The 18,089-nt window shown below is 38.3% G+C and overlaps 1 protein-coding gene across 5 annotated transcripts in view; it reads left to right on the top strand.

Moving 5' to 3' along the window:
- Nucleotides 1-17,808, top strand: part of BNC2 (basonuclin 2) — a 453,328-nt gene extending 435,520 nt beyond the window's left edge. For 4 of the 5 annotated variants that reach the window (XM_043515176.1, XM_038403570.2, XM_038403571.2 and 1 more), the window contains one exon: nucleotides 6,835-17,808. In XM_043515176.1, coding sequence (XP_043371111.1) covers nucleotides 6,835-7,495 — 661 coding nt within the window. In that variant the 3' untranslated portion in view covers nucleotides 7,496-17,808. Of the gene's footprint in view, nucleotides 1-4,290; nucleotides 4,322-6,834 lie in introns of all 5 variants that reach the window. The other variant, XM_043515177.1, reaches the window with a different exon arrangement.
- Nucleotides 17,809-18,089: the final 281 nt, after the last annotated feature.

Here is an 18,089-nt window from a genome sequence, read left to right as displayed (position 1 = left end):
TTTGATGGTGTAATGAAACCCCATGTCGGCTGAATGTTGTATGGTTTCAGGTTTCATAATAAAATATTAGCCGCTTTCTAGTTATAAGTGATTGATTAGTACTATTGCCTGGAAACAAGAGGGATTTTTGTAATGTTGAGTTTTAATGTAATAACTCTACAAATATTTTTTTATCATGTTACTTAATGTCGGGATCACTTACAGTAATTTAAAGCAAAGCTGTCCAAAGAGTCAAGACCCATTGCTGCAAGCTACTGAGCATCGTCTGCTTCCATTGAAGAAGTCAGGTGGTGGCTTTGCACAATACCCAGTTTTTGGATAAAAGGAGCATTCACTTTCCAATCTGCACAATACAATTTCCCCAACATTCAAATGTCCATGAAGGGTCAACTTTGTCCCATGTAGATGGGCAACCCTGGATTGGACCTAAGTGGTATATAGGCTGAATTTCTCCCTATATTATTAATTCCCTCCCACTTCAAAAAAAGAAATAAAAAACATTCATATTAAATAAAAATAAACTAAAATAAAGCAGTCATTACATTTTTCTTTCCAACGAATAGATAGTAAATTAACAGAATCAGACTCATTGGCAAGTGTTGAAAGGAAGTGCTGAAAAGTACCAGACTGTTTTTATGAGCTGTATAAATGGCATGTGCATTTAATTGACCATATTTCTTAGACTTATAATCCCCTTTCTTTTGTTGATGCATAGTGCATCTCTTGCAAGTGAACCAGTAGGTGGGGTGGAACATACAGTGAATTTTATTTATGGAAGAATATTTTACTGAATTTCAGAATGAAAGGAAAAAAAATTACCACAAGTGGCATCACAATCATATAAGATAACTGTCCATAGTCAATACAGCTGAGAGTTGTCACAGAACTTCAAGTCTGACAGGGAAAAGATGAATTGGGAAGTCTGATAACATCCCTGCATGTCCGCAGCTACAGATTTCATCTTTATCATCATCGTCATCATCATCATCGTCATCATCATCTTTTTAGCAGTACTGATTCATTCTTAAGATTGTTGAGTTTAGACTGCAGAATTTCCCTCTGGTGAGAATTTGTCCACACTCTTCTGTCTACCATATGACTAATTCATGAATAGCTGTATGGAAGAAGAATATTAATTACCCAAAAAAACTAGAGCCATTATGGGCTTCATAAAATGATTAGAACTTTAATAAAACACTTTTGTTATTGTAAATAGCATTGTACAACATTTGGGGGGGGGCAATCCCTTTTTACAAGGAAAATTATTCAAAATGGAAATGTCTATTAGCTAAGCAGATACATGTACACTTTTTAGGATAGAAATGTTTTTAAAAATCTCAAGTCCACAACCCCTCATTCTTCCTCCTTGCCTGAGATTGAGTAGACCTAATCTCTACGATTGGTTGGTATCTGTCCTTTGGTGATGCTCTTTGACCTTGTATTTCTCTCTTCAGGTCTTTAGCTTTCTAATTCCTTTTATTTAATATTTATGTTATAGCAACACCCAAAGGTCCTGATCAGGATCAGGGCCCGTTTTGGTAGGGATGTACAAATGTAAGGGCAAACATTGTCCCTGCCCTGAAAAGATAACTAAGAAGTCAAGGAGCATACAAATGATGAAAGGAGAGAGAGACAAATGTGCTATGATTTTTCTACACACATACACTTGCCATTTGTATTTATTTTAGTTATGTAATTTCATAAATAAATACTAACTATTCCAAACTGCCTTGCAGCCTAGCCAGTGGACATGGTTTACTTTCTTGCAGACATTGTAGTAAAAGTGCGTTATGAGAAGATATATGAAGGAGGAGTGGGTAGCAACCATACTGATCAGTTCAGGGAAAGCATTTCATGCTTAAAGGATGATGTGGAAGAAAAACACAGGTATTTCGGGGAGGATCAGTCAAACAGGTGGCACTGAAAGGCTTGCATGTTGCAGAAGCAGAGGATAACATGTTAAGAGTCGAGCGTAGATAAGCAGAGGAGGCAGAGTTGTGAACCATCTTGAAGGTGAGGATAAGAAGCCTGAATCTAATGTGGTGCAAAGGGTGGACCCACTGGAGAGATCTACCAGGGGTAGTGATGTGATCCGAGTTGCAGGTAAGGAAGATAAAAATAGCAGCAGCTTCTTTGTGAGGGGTGATATGGGTGATGGGGAGTCCAAAGAGGAAGAAATTGCACTATTGAAGACTGGAGGTGATGATGACAACAATTTTAGGGCTCTGCTTATTCCTTCCTCTCTTTCTATTTATGCTCTGTGCTTTCTGAGCACTGCCTCTGTTCATACATTCCATTCTGAATTTGTAAAATGCCTTTCACCATGGCTTTCAACACACTCAGTTTTGCTTCCAAGCCCCACTCTCTTCTACCTATTAATATTAGTGCCTTCCTGCTTTGGGGCCTTCTCCCTTTTTATGCTGCTAGTTTCTTCCAGGCCCCTTTTCCCATAGGCTCTCCTCTCTGCTTTCATATCTTCCTTCTGTCTCAGGTCCTGTATCCTCAGCCATCCTCACCCATACATGCACGCTGGAACACACACACACAGACATCCGGGTCACCAGACTTTCTTTGCCATTGAGGCTCTGGAAACACTAAGGCATTAATTCAGGAAAGCATCTCTATTCAGGATGCTACTCAAGTACCTTCTTAAGTTCTGTCCTGAGTTGGGATCTTGCAGCACGCTGCCATGTTCTTAATGCACTGGACAGGAAAAGGAAGGAATGTAGAATCATCCCCCAGTGTAATGTGAACTCATTTTCTCCCCTTTCCTATGCCACCAATCATTCACCCCTGACAATCTGAGTGGTTGGCAACTTCAACACAGAATATTCCAAATTCTAATGGAGCTTTAACCTCTATGGCTTTGGTTTCAGCACAAAATTTCAAACCCACAATGTCCAAATGAATGCAGGTTTTCCCCTCAGTATGCTCCTCCAATCCCTAGTGGAATGTTTTTGCATATGATATTTAGGAGGATTATTAAACACAAATGAAATAGATTAAGAAATGAATGTAAAATAATCAATTCTTTTGAACTGTGGTTGCATAATGGAAATCGATTGCTTTGAATGAACTTATGTTCCGAAGATATGAACAGCAGAGCTAATGCACTGCCATGAGTTCATCTTTATTATTGCATTACACCTGAATCTATTGATAAAGTAGTTTTTTTTAAGCTAGGGATGGCACTTAATTGAATAAAAGTCAATGTAATTATATTAGGAAAAGCCAACAGTACTGCTGACAGCGGAAAAGGGACACTGCTGAACAGAGTGCCAGAACATATCCACACATTTCTGCACATCGTTTAGCTGACAGATATTAAAGGCTGGTACATAGATTAATTAGATTACTGATTGCCACTGCTATAAGTGAGAATTGAATCAGGGAGGCATCTTGCCCTATCATAGCATCAGTGGGATTGTGTCTTTTCACAGATCATCCTCAGGAAGGCGCATGTCCATTTGGGGTCTCAGAGCATCCTTTTTAACCATGTTAATTTATTGTTATCTCTTCATTCAGTGAATTTTGAAGTTATTTTCACTACACATCTGGCTGCTGTTTTCTCAGCAGCGAATCAAGGAAATAGTAAGTGCAGATGTGTGAGAAACAACAAACAGCTACAGTTAACCCAGCCAGTTTTACATGGCAGCAAATTCCCATATTCTTTTTAGTGTGAAATCAAGGGTTGGGGAAAGGAGTAGGAGAAATGGTAAGAAATAAATCCAGAAGAGCATTTCAGGAGTTTGCAGTTAGCTGTTATTTTGATAAGGACAACTGTGCTTTTACACTCATGCAATAACTCTGGGTATACCCTAGCCGCTTGTCAGCTTATATAGGCTTTCACACTAAGCATTTCCTATGCCATGCTTAGCAACTTCCACTTGGAGTCATCTGCCATCTGACACTGGAAAGGCAAAGAACAACTGTGTTGAAGCAGGGACTATAGGGACAACTTCTGTTTATCATTCATGTATGTACACACTGCTTGCATCTGTTTAGAGCTCATTTGTGGATGATGATGTGAATTTCCTTTGTCTAATTTGATTTATGATTTTGGATTGTGTGGCTGATCCAATATCCACCAAGACAGCGGTGTAAGTGAGATGATGGCTGACAGAAAATGATCTCACAGTCAAGATATTTTTTAACCTGTATTTTATCGTTTTAAGATTTTGTTTATTTTTTTAAACCAGATATGTCTGGATTGGAATGTGAATTTGTTCTCTCTCTCTTTCTCTCTCTCTTTTTCTCTCTCTCTCTTTCTCTTTTGTGATCTCGATTTAGCAAAAGATTAGAAAGCTGATCTTATCACAAGGTAAGCTCAGCCTTCATAAGTGCAGTGTGGGGATGTGTATAATACACTTCTGTGCCTACAAAAAGCAACCATACTATATTTGCTTGTGTGAAAAGTATGTTTTCCACGTGGGAATAGAACAATTAATGCTTTCCACTTTTCTTTACCCTTGAACATACCTCTCAACTCTCTCTCATGAAAGCTCCATTTTGAACCCAAATGTACCTACATCCTGTGCAGATCTGGTTGGAATAAAATGAAGTGCAGTATCACTTTGACATCCGATCCATCCTCAGTCTGAGAACAGTAACCTTCACTTGCAGGAAAATGGGGTTGACCATTTCTATCTCTAACTTCTCACATTTATTACTGTAAATTATGTACAACACATGATGAATCAAGAAACAGTTGATAGAAAGTTAAATAAATTAACCCCACATCATTTTAATGTTTCTGCATTAGTATTTGTCTTATGACCCATACTGAGTCACTGTATCATATTTGGGACTTCAGCTGGTTGAGAGATATGCTCTTGTGGGATTTCTAAAAATGAAGTTTCCAGTTAGGAAATACTGCCCATATCTCACTTTTAATTTTTTCTTTTGATGTTATTCTAGGGCCCGAAAGTACGGAGAACATTGGGTCATTATGTGCCCTCTTGTCCAATTTTGTATCCAGTACTTTTTATCTTTTTGTGTGTTATGCTATTCCATTGGATAAATTCTCTCTCTCTCCCTCCCTCCCCACATTCAGACTCTGATCTTCAATTTACAAAGCGCAGGCAGACCTGGTGAGCCCGCATGTTGTAGATTGTAGGTTCGTGTCCTTAGTTTGCAAACTGAAAACGTTAAGCAGTGGAACTTCACAAATTCTTATGTCACACATTTGAAATTCCAATCATTCTCCCCTCAAAATATCGGTCTCATCCTACTTCTCAGCAATGGTTCAAAATCAGAGTAATCTAGTGTGAGGTCTTATAATTACTAAAAGTTTATTTTGTATTATCGTAATTAAAGTGAAATATTTACCAAACATACTTTTTGTGATGAAGTGTTTTGATATTTTTATCATGTTTGTTGGTTTACTCACTAATTTAAAAAATTTTCCAGTCATTAGTGCAAATCAGTGAAGTTCTACTGTGCTTAAAATCTATAGAATATCTAAAAGGCTTATATCAAAAATGGAGAGTAAAATTCAGTGTTTAAAATAGGAGACTATATTTCACAATTACTGAGATGAAGCTTTATGTTTCATTGCATATATAGATCCTTAATTCTTGAAGGTAAGACCCCAATCCAGCAAAGCACTTGAGAACATGGTTAACTTTACGCTCTTGGGGCCTGATCCAAAGCCCACTGAAGTGAGTGGGAGCTTTCCCAGAGACTCTTGAATAGTCCCACTGACATCATGCTTAAAGCTAAGCATGTGCTTAAGTGTTTTAATGGATTGAGGCCAAAGCCCTGTGCATTCACCCATAATTTTTACTGGAAATTTTATTGCTTGAGTCATTTCAAATTGCACTGGACCAAGCACTAGGAAATATACTTTGGAGAACAACAACCGTGCTTTGACAGGAGGATGGACCAGATGACTTTGGGTGAGATTTTTAAAAACATCTAGTGGCTTTTCTTCACAGTGCAGCAGTGCACACCAGAGGGCTGTAAATTGTAGAGGATCTAAAATGTGTGTTCTAACTTCCTTACATGTAGACCCTGCTGAGGCACTCTAAAAGGTACCTAGTGCACATTATAAAGACCTGTTTGAAACAGTACTACATAAATGTGCACTAGGAACCTGTTTGTTTGTCAGCAGGGTCTACACAGGGCACTTAGAGCACAACACTTTAGAGAGCTCTTAAATTTACATCCCTCTGATGCACATTGCCACACTGTGTAGACAAGCCCAAATTGACTTTCACTGGGACTTGTGCTCCTAATCCCCATAAGTATTTTCCATCTTGTCTGGGTCTGATTCTGATCACCCTTATATTCCTTTGATTTGTGATTTACACCAGTTTTAGTGAGATCACAAACAGGACCTGGGACTACATACTACCCAATTGTCTTACGCTTGTGCTTCTCCTGTACTGTGGTTTTTGGTTTTTCAGGGTTTTTGGTTTGGGTTTGGTTTTTTTTCTTCCTTGAATTACTGTTTCTGAAAACCCCATTTCAAGAATCAAAAACAGCACGTCACGTTGTTTATTAGGCTGAAGTATGCTTTCAACCAGAAACATAAAGCCACTGCTGAGGCTAAAGATGATGGGTGGTAGCGGAAAAATAAAGTAGGGTGGGTTGTGTTTTTGTTTTTGTTAGAAGGGGTTTTTGTTTATTTCGTTCTGTATTTGTCATTTTGTTACAAATTTCTCCTCTCCTTATAAGAATGAGTGGATTTTCAAGAAACCAGGGGCAGCAGTAGCTTTCCATTATAAATTATTGCTAAATCAGAAATGTATGTTTCATTCTTGGCAACTATACATTTAATGAAAAATACTGTACATTTTTTTCCCTTTCTTCCCTTCTCTCTTCTTTTCCCAGACACAGTGCTAACATAAACCTGCACCGTAAACTGTTGACCAAAGAACTGGATGACATGGGACTGGACACCTCTCAACCTTCTCTTAGTAAGGACCTCCGTGATGAATTTTTGGTGAAGATCTATGGCACCCAGCATCAAATGGGGCTTGACATAAGGGAAGACACCTCCTCACCAGCTGGTACTGAGGATTCCCACATGAATGGGTATGGAAGGGGCATGTCTGAAGACTACATGGTCCTAGACCTGAGCACCACCTCCAGCATCCAGTCTAGCAGCAGTATCCATTCCTCAAGAGAATCTGATGCAGGCAGCGATGAGGGGATTCTCCTGGATGACGTTGATGGGGCAAGTGACAGTGGGGAATCTGCACACAAAATGGACACCCCTGCCATAGGTGTAGGTATGGGTTCCGACCTTCCAGGATCCCTCATGTTCAACAATGTTTCAATGAGCAACGGTGGGATAATGTGTAACATTTGCCACAAAATGTACAGCAACAAGGGGACCCTCAGGGTGCACTATAAAACGGTGCACTTGCGAGAAATGCACAAGTGCAAAGTCCCTGGGTGCAACATGATGTTTTCCTCTGTCCGCAGCCGAAATCGGCACAGTCAGAACCCTAACCTGCATAAAAACATTCCCTTCACTTCAGTAGATTAGTTTAAGGATGGACACTCAAATGCCAGCTCTCACAGAGGGCATACCATTGTTTGAACTGCCATATACAGTGTGTGTGTATGTGTGTGCGTGTGTGTGTGTGTGTGTGTGTGTGTGTGTGTATATATATACACATATATATATATACATATATATATATACACACACACACACACACACACACACACACACACACACACACATAAAATCTTTTTCTTTTTTAACAAAAGAAAAACACCAGGTGCTTTTGTTTGTTTGTTTTCATTTTCCTTCGTTGGGTTTGGGGTGGGGTGGGGGCAGGGGAAGGTAAAGAAGGGATGGAATCTTTAACTGGGGGTGAAATACCCTCAATAAAAATCACAGAAACTTGCAATTAGCCCCAGTTTTGTTAGGAAATTCTTGGTCATCTCCAAAGAGACAAATTGTTCTACCCATGATTATTGCCTGCAAAAAAACAAAAAACAAAGAAGCAAAAAGGGGGTGGGGAGAACTTCTTGGTTATCATTGTGTACTTTAAGCCGTTGGGAAAAACTTCTACTAAGCATGGCTGTTACACTTGTATATATATTGAGCCTTGAGAGGCCTATGATGTAAAACAATTGTATTGATGGTGGTTTAACTCTCTCTCTTTTTTTTTAATTTTTACAGTTACATCCAGCTGTTAGATATGCAGAAAAAATAGTTTACTGGCTAGCTCTATTCAATTTATGTTAGCTTTAATGCACATTTTTAAAAGAAACACGGTCTTGTTTTAACTACCTGCTATATATAAGTAATACAGAGGGGCTGGCATGCTTTACAGTACCTGATCTGATACAGCTTTTTTGTCTTGTACTATTACATAAATCCAGTCATGCACTTTTTTCATACACTACAAGGGGATGTGTAATAATATCAATGCTTTTTTTCCCTTAAACTATTGCTATATTTTCAGTAAGTGTCTTTAAAAAAAACACACTTAGATAAAAGTGGTCTGGTCAGTATGGGGCATGAATGCCAAACAAAAAGTATTAGTATTTAGTGTTAATACAAAAGTGCCAACTTTGCACAAGTTTTCAGAAAAGAAAATATAACTAGTTACTCACTATAAACCAGAGGCTGAGTTTTTGGCTAACAGAAAAATGCTAGGGGAAGAAAAACATAAAGAACACTTGGTGCTTTTTTCAAGTGTCAAATATTATTAGAATCAACAGTGCATCTTTATTTCTTATATGTTACATTACTTAAAAGGAAAACAGAATTATGTGGTGTGAATCAGTGGAGGCATTTCCTCTGTTGAGCAAGGATAATATTGCAGGATATAGATGCCGAAATTACTTACTTCAGAACAAAGCTAGATACAGTGAATCCATTCTGGTGCTCCTTACTCCTGGGCTTTTGTGTTCTTTAAAAAAAAAAAAAAAAAAAAGAAAGAAAGAAAGAAAGTCTTAACTCTGTTGTTCTGTAAAGTTGTCTGATTTGCATTGGAAAGTGCTGTAGTATGATTAAGGCATGTTTTATAAAAGCAAACAAAAGATATTAATAGCAGAAGCACTTAGAAGCACTGAAAACACGTGCTGGACTTTTTATTGGGTTACCTTCCCTTTGGATAAATTAGAGGCAAAACCAAAGCTTTCGTTATGTTAATGTTTTGTGTTTTACCCATATGGTTCATCAGAGAAGAATGAAAGTAAGGCCAGGAAAGAGAGAGAGAGGGAAGAAGCAGTTGAGAGAGACAGAGGGAGAGGCTGCCCTCCGAATCTTTTTTTGTTTCCGGTGTTTACACATGGTGCTTGAGCTGGTAAACCGCACTGGCAGCCTAAGCTACCACAACATACTGACTGAATGATGATATTTACTTAAGTTCAGCCTACAGCCAAAACCATTAGGGTGTGTGTTATAGACTTTTTTTTTTAAGCCAAGGAATATTTCAGCATACAATGCTCACTTAAAGACAATGTATTCCTTTTCTGTATTTAATGGCCTAGAACATTTCTCTTGTTATGCTGAGAGTCAGAAATGCTCCTTTGTTTCAGCGTCAGGTTGTTTTGATTTGTTGTGCATTTTGATCATTTTGTCCATGTGAGCACTCACTCCTGTTAAATTTGCGAGAGGAAACTGTTAATATGGATCCTTTCCCTTTAGGATTTATTGTACATTTCAGTATTCCAAAAGTAAGACTCAACAGATAATGCAGTGTTTCCATTTGTAGAAAATAAAATTTAAAAAATCCTTCTAAAGAGACTGAAAATATGCTTCTATGGGATGTGTTATTTAAGGAGAGCTTCTGGTCAATCTTTAGTAATGTACAGTGAGAAAAGACTGAAAACATCTGTGGATTCCATAGAAACTATATGAAAAGTCCAGTATGTCAGACAAGAAATCCTAAGCAGTTTTTGCTGACTTATTATTTTATATTTTTTTCACTTTTCCCCAAATTCCTAAATATTTTCCTCATCAAATTAAGTGAAGAGATCTGCTTTGTTTTATGTTTGTACATGTCCAGTATGTTTTTTGAAAGAGGGAAGTTAGAACAGTAAAGGTGAATTCTTCTCAACATATGAACCTTTGTAGTGTTATCTGTACTGCACTCCTGTCACAATCCTAAGCTATTAGGAACCAAGCAAGATGGAAAGTTTGAAAGACAAAACAAAAATAACTGAATATCTACAGAAAAACACTGTTTTTGAAGTATGTATGGTATAAATAAATATCTTTTTTTAATGAAAAACACATTTGAGATATATAAATAATTCTTTACTGGATGAATCACTGTTCTGCATTCTCATTTTACTCTGTTTCTGCTAAAGGTCAAATGGTTTTGGTAAACTAGTTTGGAAACTTAAACATCATCAGCAGATCAATTCAGCAAATGAATTACACAGAAAATGTCTGTTTATTACACAAAATGAAACAGTATGTTAGAAGAGTGTAACGGATCAGAGACAAACCTCCGAAAGTTTTTAAAAGCTATGCGGTCCTTTTGTCACGACATCCTAAACTAATCCCCCATTGTGCTTAAGCATTGTAGGAGAAGATGACTGTTTATAGAACAGCTCAGCATTCTTCAGTATCACCCTTCCGCTCCTTGGAAAGGATCTTACATGCTGCCATATCTAGACGTAATTAATGTATTCCCCCAACACTTGTGATGGCTTATGACAGTGGTTGGTTTTGTGGTTGGACACTTAAACTCACATTGAATTGAATGGAAGCATTTTCCCCTCCATGCAGCTCACTAAGAGTCCAAAGTCATCAGCAATATGCCTGTGATAAAACTTGCAGTTTGAAATTTTGTAAAAATCCCAAATCCCAAGGCGTATCAGTGGCTTGTGTAAAATGAGTTTGGTCTTAATCTAGTTTCTAGTGGACATCATGGGAAAAAACCCACCGTAGCTGGCATTAGCGGGCATTCTCAGCAGAGACCATGGATGGAATGAATATAGAGACTGAACGTACTGTCTCTCCAGGTCAGGACTGAGATGCATTGATGTGGGGAAGCTTGCACTCCTGGCCATGCTGTAGTTGTTCTGTGACTAGCTCTTCAGTTTCCAGAGCTGTCAATCCAGCACCTTTCACACAAGCTAAATTGGCATGGTGGGGGAGGAGGGAAAGGAAACACTTCAGTTTACTCATTTCAAGGAGAAGTTGCTCTATCTGAAAAAGTTATGTTCTGGTAGTTAGTGAGCATGTGTGCTAAGTTACTTTAATGTTTTGTTCATTTCAAAATAGTATTTTTTGTAAATACCAAAGGAGTTTATTCCACTGTGAGGACTCACTGCATGCTAAATCTCCTTCTTTAAAGAGAGCCACAAGGAGCTTGTGTGCTGCTGCTGCTTTTTTTTTTTTTTAAGAATGCATCTGATACCAGATAAATACTATGTTCCTTTTGAATCCCTGGTACTAAACCATTTTTGAGAGAGGCAGTGTGGTTGAAAAGCAGGAGCCAGGAACTCCTCAGTTTTGGCACTGTCTGTCTGCTTTGGTCTTGGTAATTCACTTTACTCGTCTGTGAATATGGGGATAATAAATAATAATACCTACCCCACAGGGGAGTTGTGAGGATTAATTAGTTGTTTGTAAAGAGTGAACATAAGTTTGAAGTATTATTATACAGATTACCATATTTAGATCATGTCTGTGAACTAGGTGTCAGCCTGATAGATGTTGAAATGGCTGAGATTTTAACTATCCCTCCAGCCCCATGAAAAAGAGGTTGATAATGCAAAACCCACCCAACATTTAAACTACAGCAGGCAGCATGGTTACCTTGTAATAATGAGCATGTACTGCAAGCACTTGGTCACAACGAATGTGATCAGTTGTGGAAAGTTTTGGCTAACATGCCTATTTAGCACTTACACATTGCTCTAAAAAAAAAAAAACTCTAAAATGTTTTTCAGGAACCCTGCTCATAACAATTGACTATTTCCCAGGGAAATTTAGACACTTTCCAATTGGAAATTGTGGGCAGCACTTGTTCTGTATAAAATTCACATATTTTCTTTCTCTTGTGAAAGTAAAACTCCATCTCCTCCACTCATTCCCAAAGAATGTAAATGTCCCTTCTCCCATTCTCCCCCTCCCACATTGCCAAAAAAAGGAACTGATCAGGGAAATAAGTCAAGTCATGCCCCAACATGCAAAGTGTGTGCCTGGTCATCGCAAGAGCTCAGCTCAGGATCAGGTCCAATATATTTAAATGCTGGAAGGGGGACTGCATGACCCTATCTGTCTGAGTTTACCCTGTCTGTCTGGGTTTTATCTATCTAACTTATTAAATACAATTAAGTATCCAGCACAGTTGTTTGTATAGTGATCAAGATTTTGTTTGAGCCATTCCAAAGATAAGGACCATCCACAAAATGAGCGATCATGATTTGAATTCCAAAGTACACTTTCCTTCAGTAAGTCTGAGGGTTTTAAACTCTAAGGACTTGGGTTGGACCAGTTTTTAGCAGTAGTATACGGCACATCAGCTATCTTAAACTTCCAGGACATCTTTTGAGAAATACATTTGCTTCCACTCAACAAATTCCCAAAGATTTTTCACTGTTTTTGGAGAGGAAAACGTTTGTTCTAGAAATGTATACATGTTCCTTTAAATTTTAAATGCCAACTATTTGCTGAAATAAAAAATAGAAGTATTCTTTCCCCTGACCCCCAAAGACTGTTTTCTTTACTTCTCTTTGTTTAGGTATATTAACAGAATGGTTTTTTTATTTGAAGAAAAGGTGAAAAGTTCTCTGAAGTAGGTGCAAGAAAGCAGCTGGAGTTCTCTGTGGGGAGAAGGTGAGTGGCAGATGCATGATGGCAGCTGGTGTGTGTCGGGCTTTTTTGTTTTTTTTTTTTTTGTTGTGTCACCACTTTCTGCTATAGTAACACAACAAAACAGTGACTTTAGAGCTACTTTGCTAGACAAGGATCAGCTTATTCCCTGTCACCCCATGATGAGCTTCTCCCCGCCCAATGAATATGAAAGGAACTTTTTTCTATGCCCAATTTTTTTTTATTTCCATAGAGAGCTACATCATATGGTGGCCTGAACCCTTCACCCATGTGTCAGCATAAGTACATGCTTGCTTCAGTCCCATGGCTTCTGTATCGGCATCCAGCAATATCGCACCCTATAAATGTGGCAGAATGACACATTGACTCCCATGCATCAGTATCATTGTTAATTATTATTTTCCTAAGGCTTTACATAATTATCCTCATTTTAGCTAGTTTCTGGTCCTACCATCATTACTAGTAACAGTACAAAAAAAAAAGACACCTTTGTCCTTTTGGTCAAGCCACTGGTCAAAAATTTCCCAACACTAAATACTATGATGTTTGGCATTAGCACTAGGGGGGGAAAATTCCTTGGCTGCCAAGGAGTTAAAAAATGAATAAATAAAAAACAGATGCATTTTTGGCAAGTCCACTGACTTGTCAGCATTATTGTTCATTATGATGCCACTGTATTTTTTTAAACAGCAACATACTGTAGTTGTCCTAAAACTATTTTTCCATTTCTCTCCTCTAAAGAAAGTGTGGTGTTGTAAATTCATGTGACCTTTACTGAAAATAAATACTTTTTTTATATAATATCTCAAGACAAGGCCTAGTTTGTAACAAATAGTGGCCCATTACAAAACAGGGAAAAAACTGAGCTGAGCAGCAAGAAGCTTCAGTTCAATTTCACCTCATATCTTTCTAATAACTTACTTGTCACTTTATTACCTTCCAGTAATGTGAAAGCTGCTGACAAGACTGTCACACTAACAGCAGACAACACCCTCTCTTCCTCGGCCCCAGCTCTCCTGGCTACTTATTGTGCTGGCCCTGAAGGGACACAAACTAATAGCGTGCTTTCAAGTTCAGCACTTGGCCATCAAATATAAAAGGATGCGTAATTGCCTGTTTATCCCTTGTGAAGGGGAAATTGAGTACAAGAACTAGGTTTTCCCTCTGAGTTCCCTGACATGCACGCGCTCACTCTCTCACACACACAGGCACAACTCTGCAGTGAGAAGAAGGGAGGTCCCATCTGGAGTTCTTCGATTTGTCTTTGAGAAGCCCAAGGCTGCCACTGGCTGCTCTATCCAGCTATCAGGCAGACAGTAAAAAGATGACTTCTTAACACAAGGTCAGCTGAGAAATGCTGTCTGTGATGACACTTTTGTCTGCTTATGTAGAAACTAATTGCTTCGTATCAGCATAAAGCCATGATGTGCCTATTAGAAATAGGCACATAGGCTTGCTGCAGGTCTCACTGTTTAAGTTAGATGGTAAATTGGATGCATGCTATTTTTCTGGATTAGCTCATTCGGTGGCAAAATTTATTAAGGGCAAAATTCTCTCAGATCCATACAGTGAGTGCCAGTTCCAATCAACCATTCTGCCTCAATATGCACATCTTATGTTGAGGTCAGTGGGGATCTCCATGGACATAGTGAAAACACAATATAAAAGAGACAGGCTCTGCTGTCTGATATGAGGAGAAATTTGCCCCGATTTTTTTTTTAAATTAAAAAGGGCATTGACAAAACTATAGATTCAACTTCTCAAGTGAGGTAATCAGGAAAAAAAAGCTAGTGGGAGAAAATAATTCAGAAAGCTATACTACTTTTTTTTAAACTTAGAATTCTAAGTTGAGGAAGCAAACGTTCTTGGAAACTAGACAGCTGCATTGTCCAAGACTGCTCTCCTTCCTTCAGCTCTGCTTATGTTTTTTATCAAAACTAGAGTTTGCTTGAACACCATGTGAAAGCTCAAGATGCTGGAGGAATAATTGAAACATAATTTTCTTGTAGTGTAATTAGAATATATATTAAAAAATGTTAAGCCATACTTTCCTGGAGCACTTATGACCAAGGTTTCTAGTGGCAGTGATCACTGTAATTTTCAATGGTACAGGAGTTCATGAAAGGCCAGTGCAATACCTAAAAACTGAAGGGTGGATTCAAACAAATCATGGAGTGGTCAATTTTAACACATATTTTGAGTTTTATCAGCATAGATTTATATATCATTTGGCTGCTGTATGGTTTTAGAGTTGCAACGAGGTGATGACTAATTGGAAGTAGCTTCTGTTTGCCGGTCCTTGATGTTAAAATACTCGTCAGTCCTATATTGCAGTTTGGTTCTGATTGTAGTAGAAGCAATGTCCCTCACTATAAATATGCCAAGGTCTTTTAATGATCAGACATAAAGTCATTGATCTTTTCCTTCCCCCTCTATCCAAGTGCATCAGAAATTATAACAAGGGACAAATTAACAGACATTTTCTGAAGGGGTGTGAGCAGGAGGGGCCTGGGCTGTTCATTTCCTAAATCAAAGGTTGAGTCCAAATTGTGCCCACACATTAATCCCACCCTGGGGTTACACTGGGTGTAAAAGGAGGCAGAATTTAGCCCAAATCAAATAAGCAAATGCGTAATGACCAATTCAGGTAGAGTAGATCCCTTCTTTTGGTAGCATTGTTGAACGCTATTTGTGGAAACTGAGCACTTTCTGATCAGAGAAACGTTTTGGGTTCAGGGAGCTTTTTCTTGTATGTTGGTGCATTTAATGACCTCAATGTGACTGACAGACCTATATCTTAACAGTTTTAGAACAGTCTTATACTGAGGCTATAAAAGGCCTAAATTGTATGGAATGTGGCATATCTGCCTCTGTTTCCCCCCAAGCCCTAAATCACACAGGAAGCTTGAATGAGTGTATCCTGTATTTCTAATGTGTTTACTAGCACGGTTTTTTCAGTTGATCTTCCTATTTCAGATCTTTGGAAAACAAAGTATTTTGTGAAAATGAAGAAGGGCATCCATTGTAAATATACCTCTTGAGCAGAGAGAGACACTAGCTAAGTGACACATAAAGATTTTATAAGGTGTCCATTGTCAAACAGAAGGTTGAGAATGATCAGATGATAATGCATGGTTAGGATGGCAAACTCATCAATAGTTAATCAGAATCTGTCCATTTCTGTTATGGAATGCAAAAGACTGTGAAAGGTGACTCTAGGGAAACAGTGGCACTGGTGATTGTGTGTTGTGTGTGTCTGTCTGGGTGAATGGATGAAAAAGGGTAAAGCTGAAAGTTATGCAATCACTAGTCATAGCCCTAAATTGTTTATTAGGTGCCTGTCTCCCTTTATCCCCACCACTTTTACATTGGTAGAAAAGTATGCATCCTTCCTGTCCCAGCTGTGAAACGGTACAGTAGTTGTGTGACTTGTGACTCTAGAGGCATTCCTCTTAGTCTCCCAGATAATGTACTGGGTAAATAGGTTAACTTGAAATGTATAAATTAAGGTTGATTGATTGATTGATTGATTGATTTTTTTGACCATTGTTTAATTAGGAGGGGTTTTTTAATATGTCTCTTTAATATGTACAGTTATCCAAACCCCTCATTTTCTCCTTTCCCCAACCACTTCATCTTCCCCCACAAAAATTAACACAGCCACCTGATATCACTCCCTTTGGTTTGTGTGTTCTACCCATATGAACGTTTACAGTTTGTAAAGTGATTATGTGAATGAAATGTCCTAGTATTATATGTTTATCTGACATGGCTGTCTATAAATATAAAATCCAATGTGCTGGTTTTTCTTGTGCAAACTTTGGTTCATGTGCCACACTAGGAGCTTTCCCATCATGCAGTTTTTTCCTGATGGGCAGCATTCTCTGTGTTCCCTGGGTGGTGTGTTCTCAGTTTGGGCTTACTGTCTCTGCTTCTCTCAAAAGCTCGCCATGTTCTGTGCTCCAGTGCAATGTATGTATATTTGATTCGAACCTTGAATGCATTCAGAATTGACTTTTAGTTCAAGTTCAACCTGGTTTGTTTGACCAAAAGTGGGTAACTCACATTCTGGTTTTGTCCATGAACTTCTCAACACAGGTGGTTCAAACCCACCATGAAAGGAGTTTTTGCTGTATCTGGGTACTTCCAAGTCTTCTGAGGCTCCTGTCTGCAAGCACATTTGTTGTTTTATTAGTGTTCACTAAGAAAGGTCACATGGACCAAACTAAATGGTATTTTCCAATATAGCCACTAGTTCTGCTTCCAGTTCTAGCAAACTAGAAACATCTGAATCTGACCTATGGGTACACACTGAGATTTCAAGCATTGGTAAACTGGATTTGAACCTTTATGAATTGGGGCCTCTACCTCTGCGCATAGCAGGTTCAGTCACACAAAAAAAGCCCATGAACCCTTTCCTAACTGAGCATAGAGGATTTCTCATGGCTCTAGTACATACGCTTGTTGCTGTTCAGTAACATGCCAAGTACATTTGGGGACTGGGGAAATGTGCTTCTTCAATGTGGCAAAACCACTGCTGTCTTTCCAAGGTAAACTTGTTTAATGGACTTTACTGTTGCCAGGCACATGTTCCAGCAACAATAAGGTTTTTGGGGGGTGAACAGTTTTGCAATCTTTAATAGATTTGCCTTTTTGTTTTTCTTTTTTGTTCTCGGTGTGAGTGAAACATGAATGCTCTGCTATCCTGCCTGCAGAACCAAAGCATGCACTATAGAATATAGCTGTACCAGGGGAATTGAAAAGCTTGCATCACGTTGATCTAATAATCATGACATTGGTAGCTTCATAAATACTGTATGTACCCTAAACAAGTTTTTTCCATTAGTAGTCTGAGGGAATTAGAAGTCCTGTTTTTAATTTGATATTTCTTCTTGTATTTTCTGTACTATAACTGTCCTGCAGTATGTCTTTTGCATAAAATGCATAAGGGTTTGGGGATGTAAATTGAATTTTATTCATATTTTGTCCAAATACCTCTTGTAATTTGTATCAAAATTCTTGTACAATTTTTATATTAAAGATTTATCAGTCACTGACTTCGCTCTCCCTCTATCGGTTCTTAATTTTAGCACGACTAGCAGCCTTTTACAAATGTATATGTAGTACATAGCCACTCAAGTATGCTCACCTACACACAAACATGTCTCATTATTTTGAGAGCTTTACACAACACTTATGGGGTTTGCCCATTTTATTTGGGAAAATAAACTACTATTAACCTTGAACAGAAAAAAAGGAATGATTTTTTTTTGCCATGAATATCTTGTTTTCTGGGGTTCTACAGACATATCACCAGTTAAAAACTGAT

Source organism: Dermochelys coriacea, chromosome 5 (genome assembly GCF_009764565.3).
Source record: "Dermochelys coriacea isolate rDerCor1 chromosome 5, rDerCor1.pri.v4, whole genome shotgun sequence".
NCBI classification, from domain to species: Eukaryota; Metazoa; Chordata; order Testudines; family Dermochelyidae; genus Dermochelys; species Dermochelys coriacea.
The sequence above is the reverse complement of the archived record's forward strand: the minus strand, read 5'-3'. Positions and strand labels throughout refer to the sequence as shown.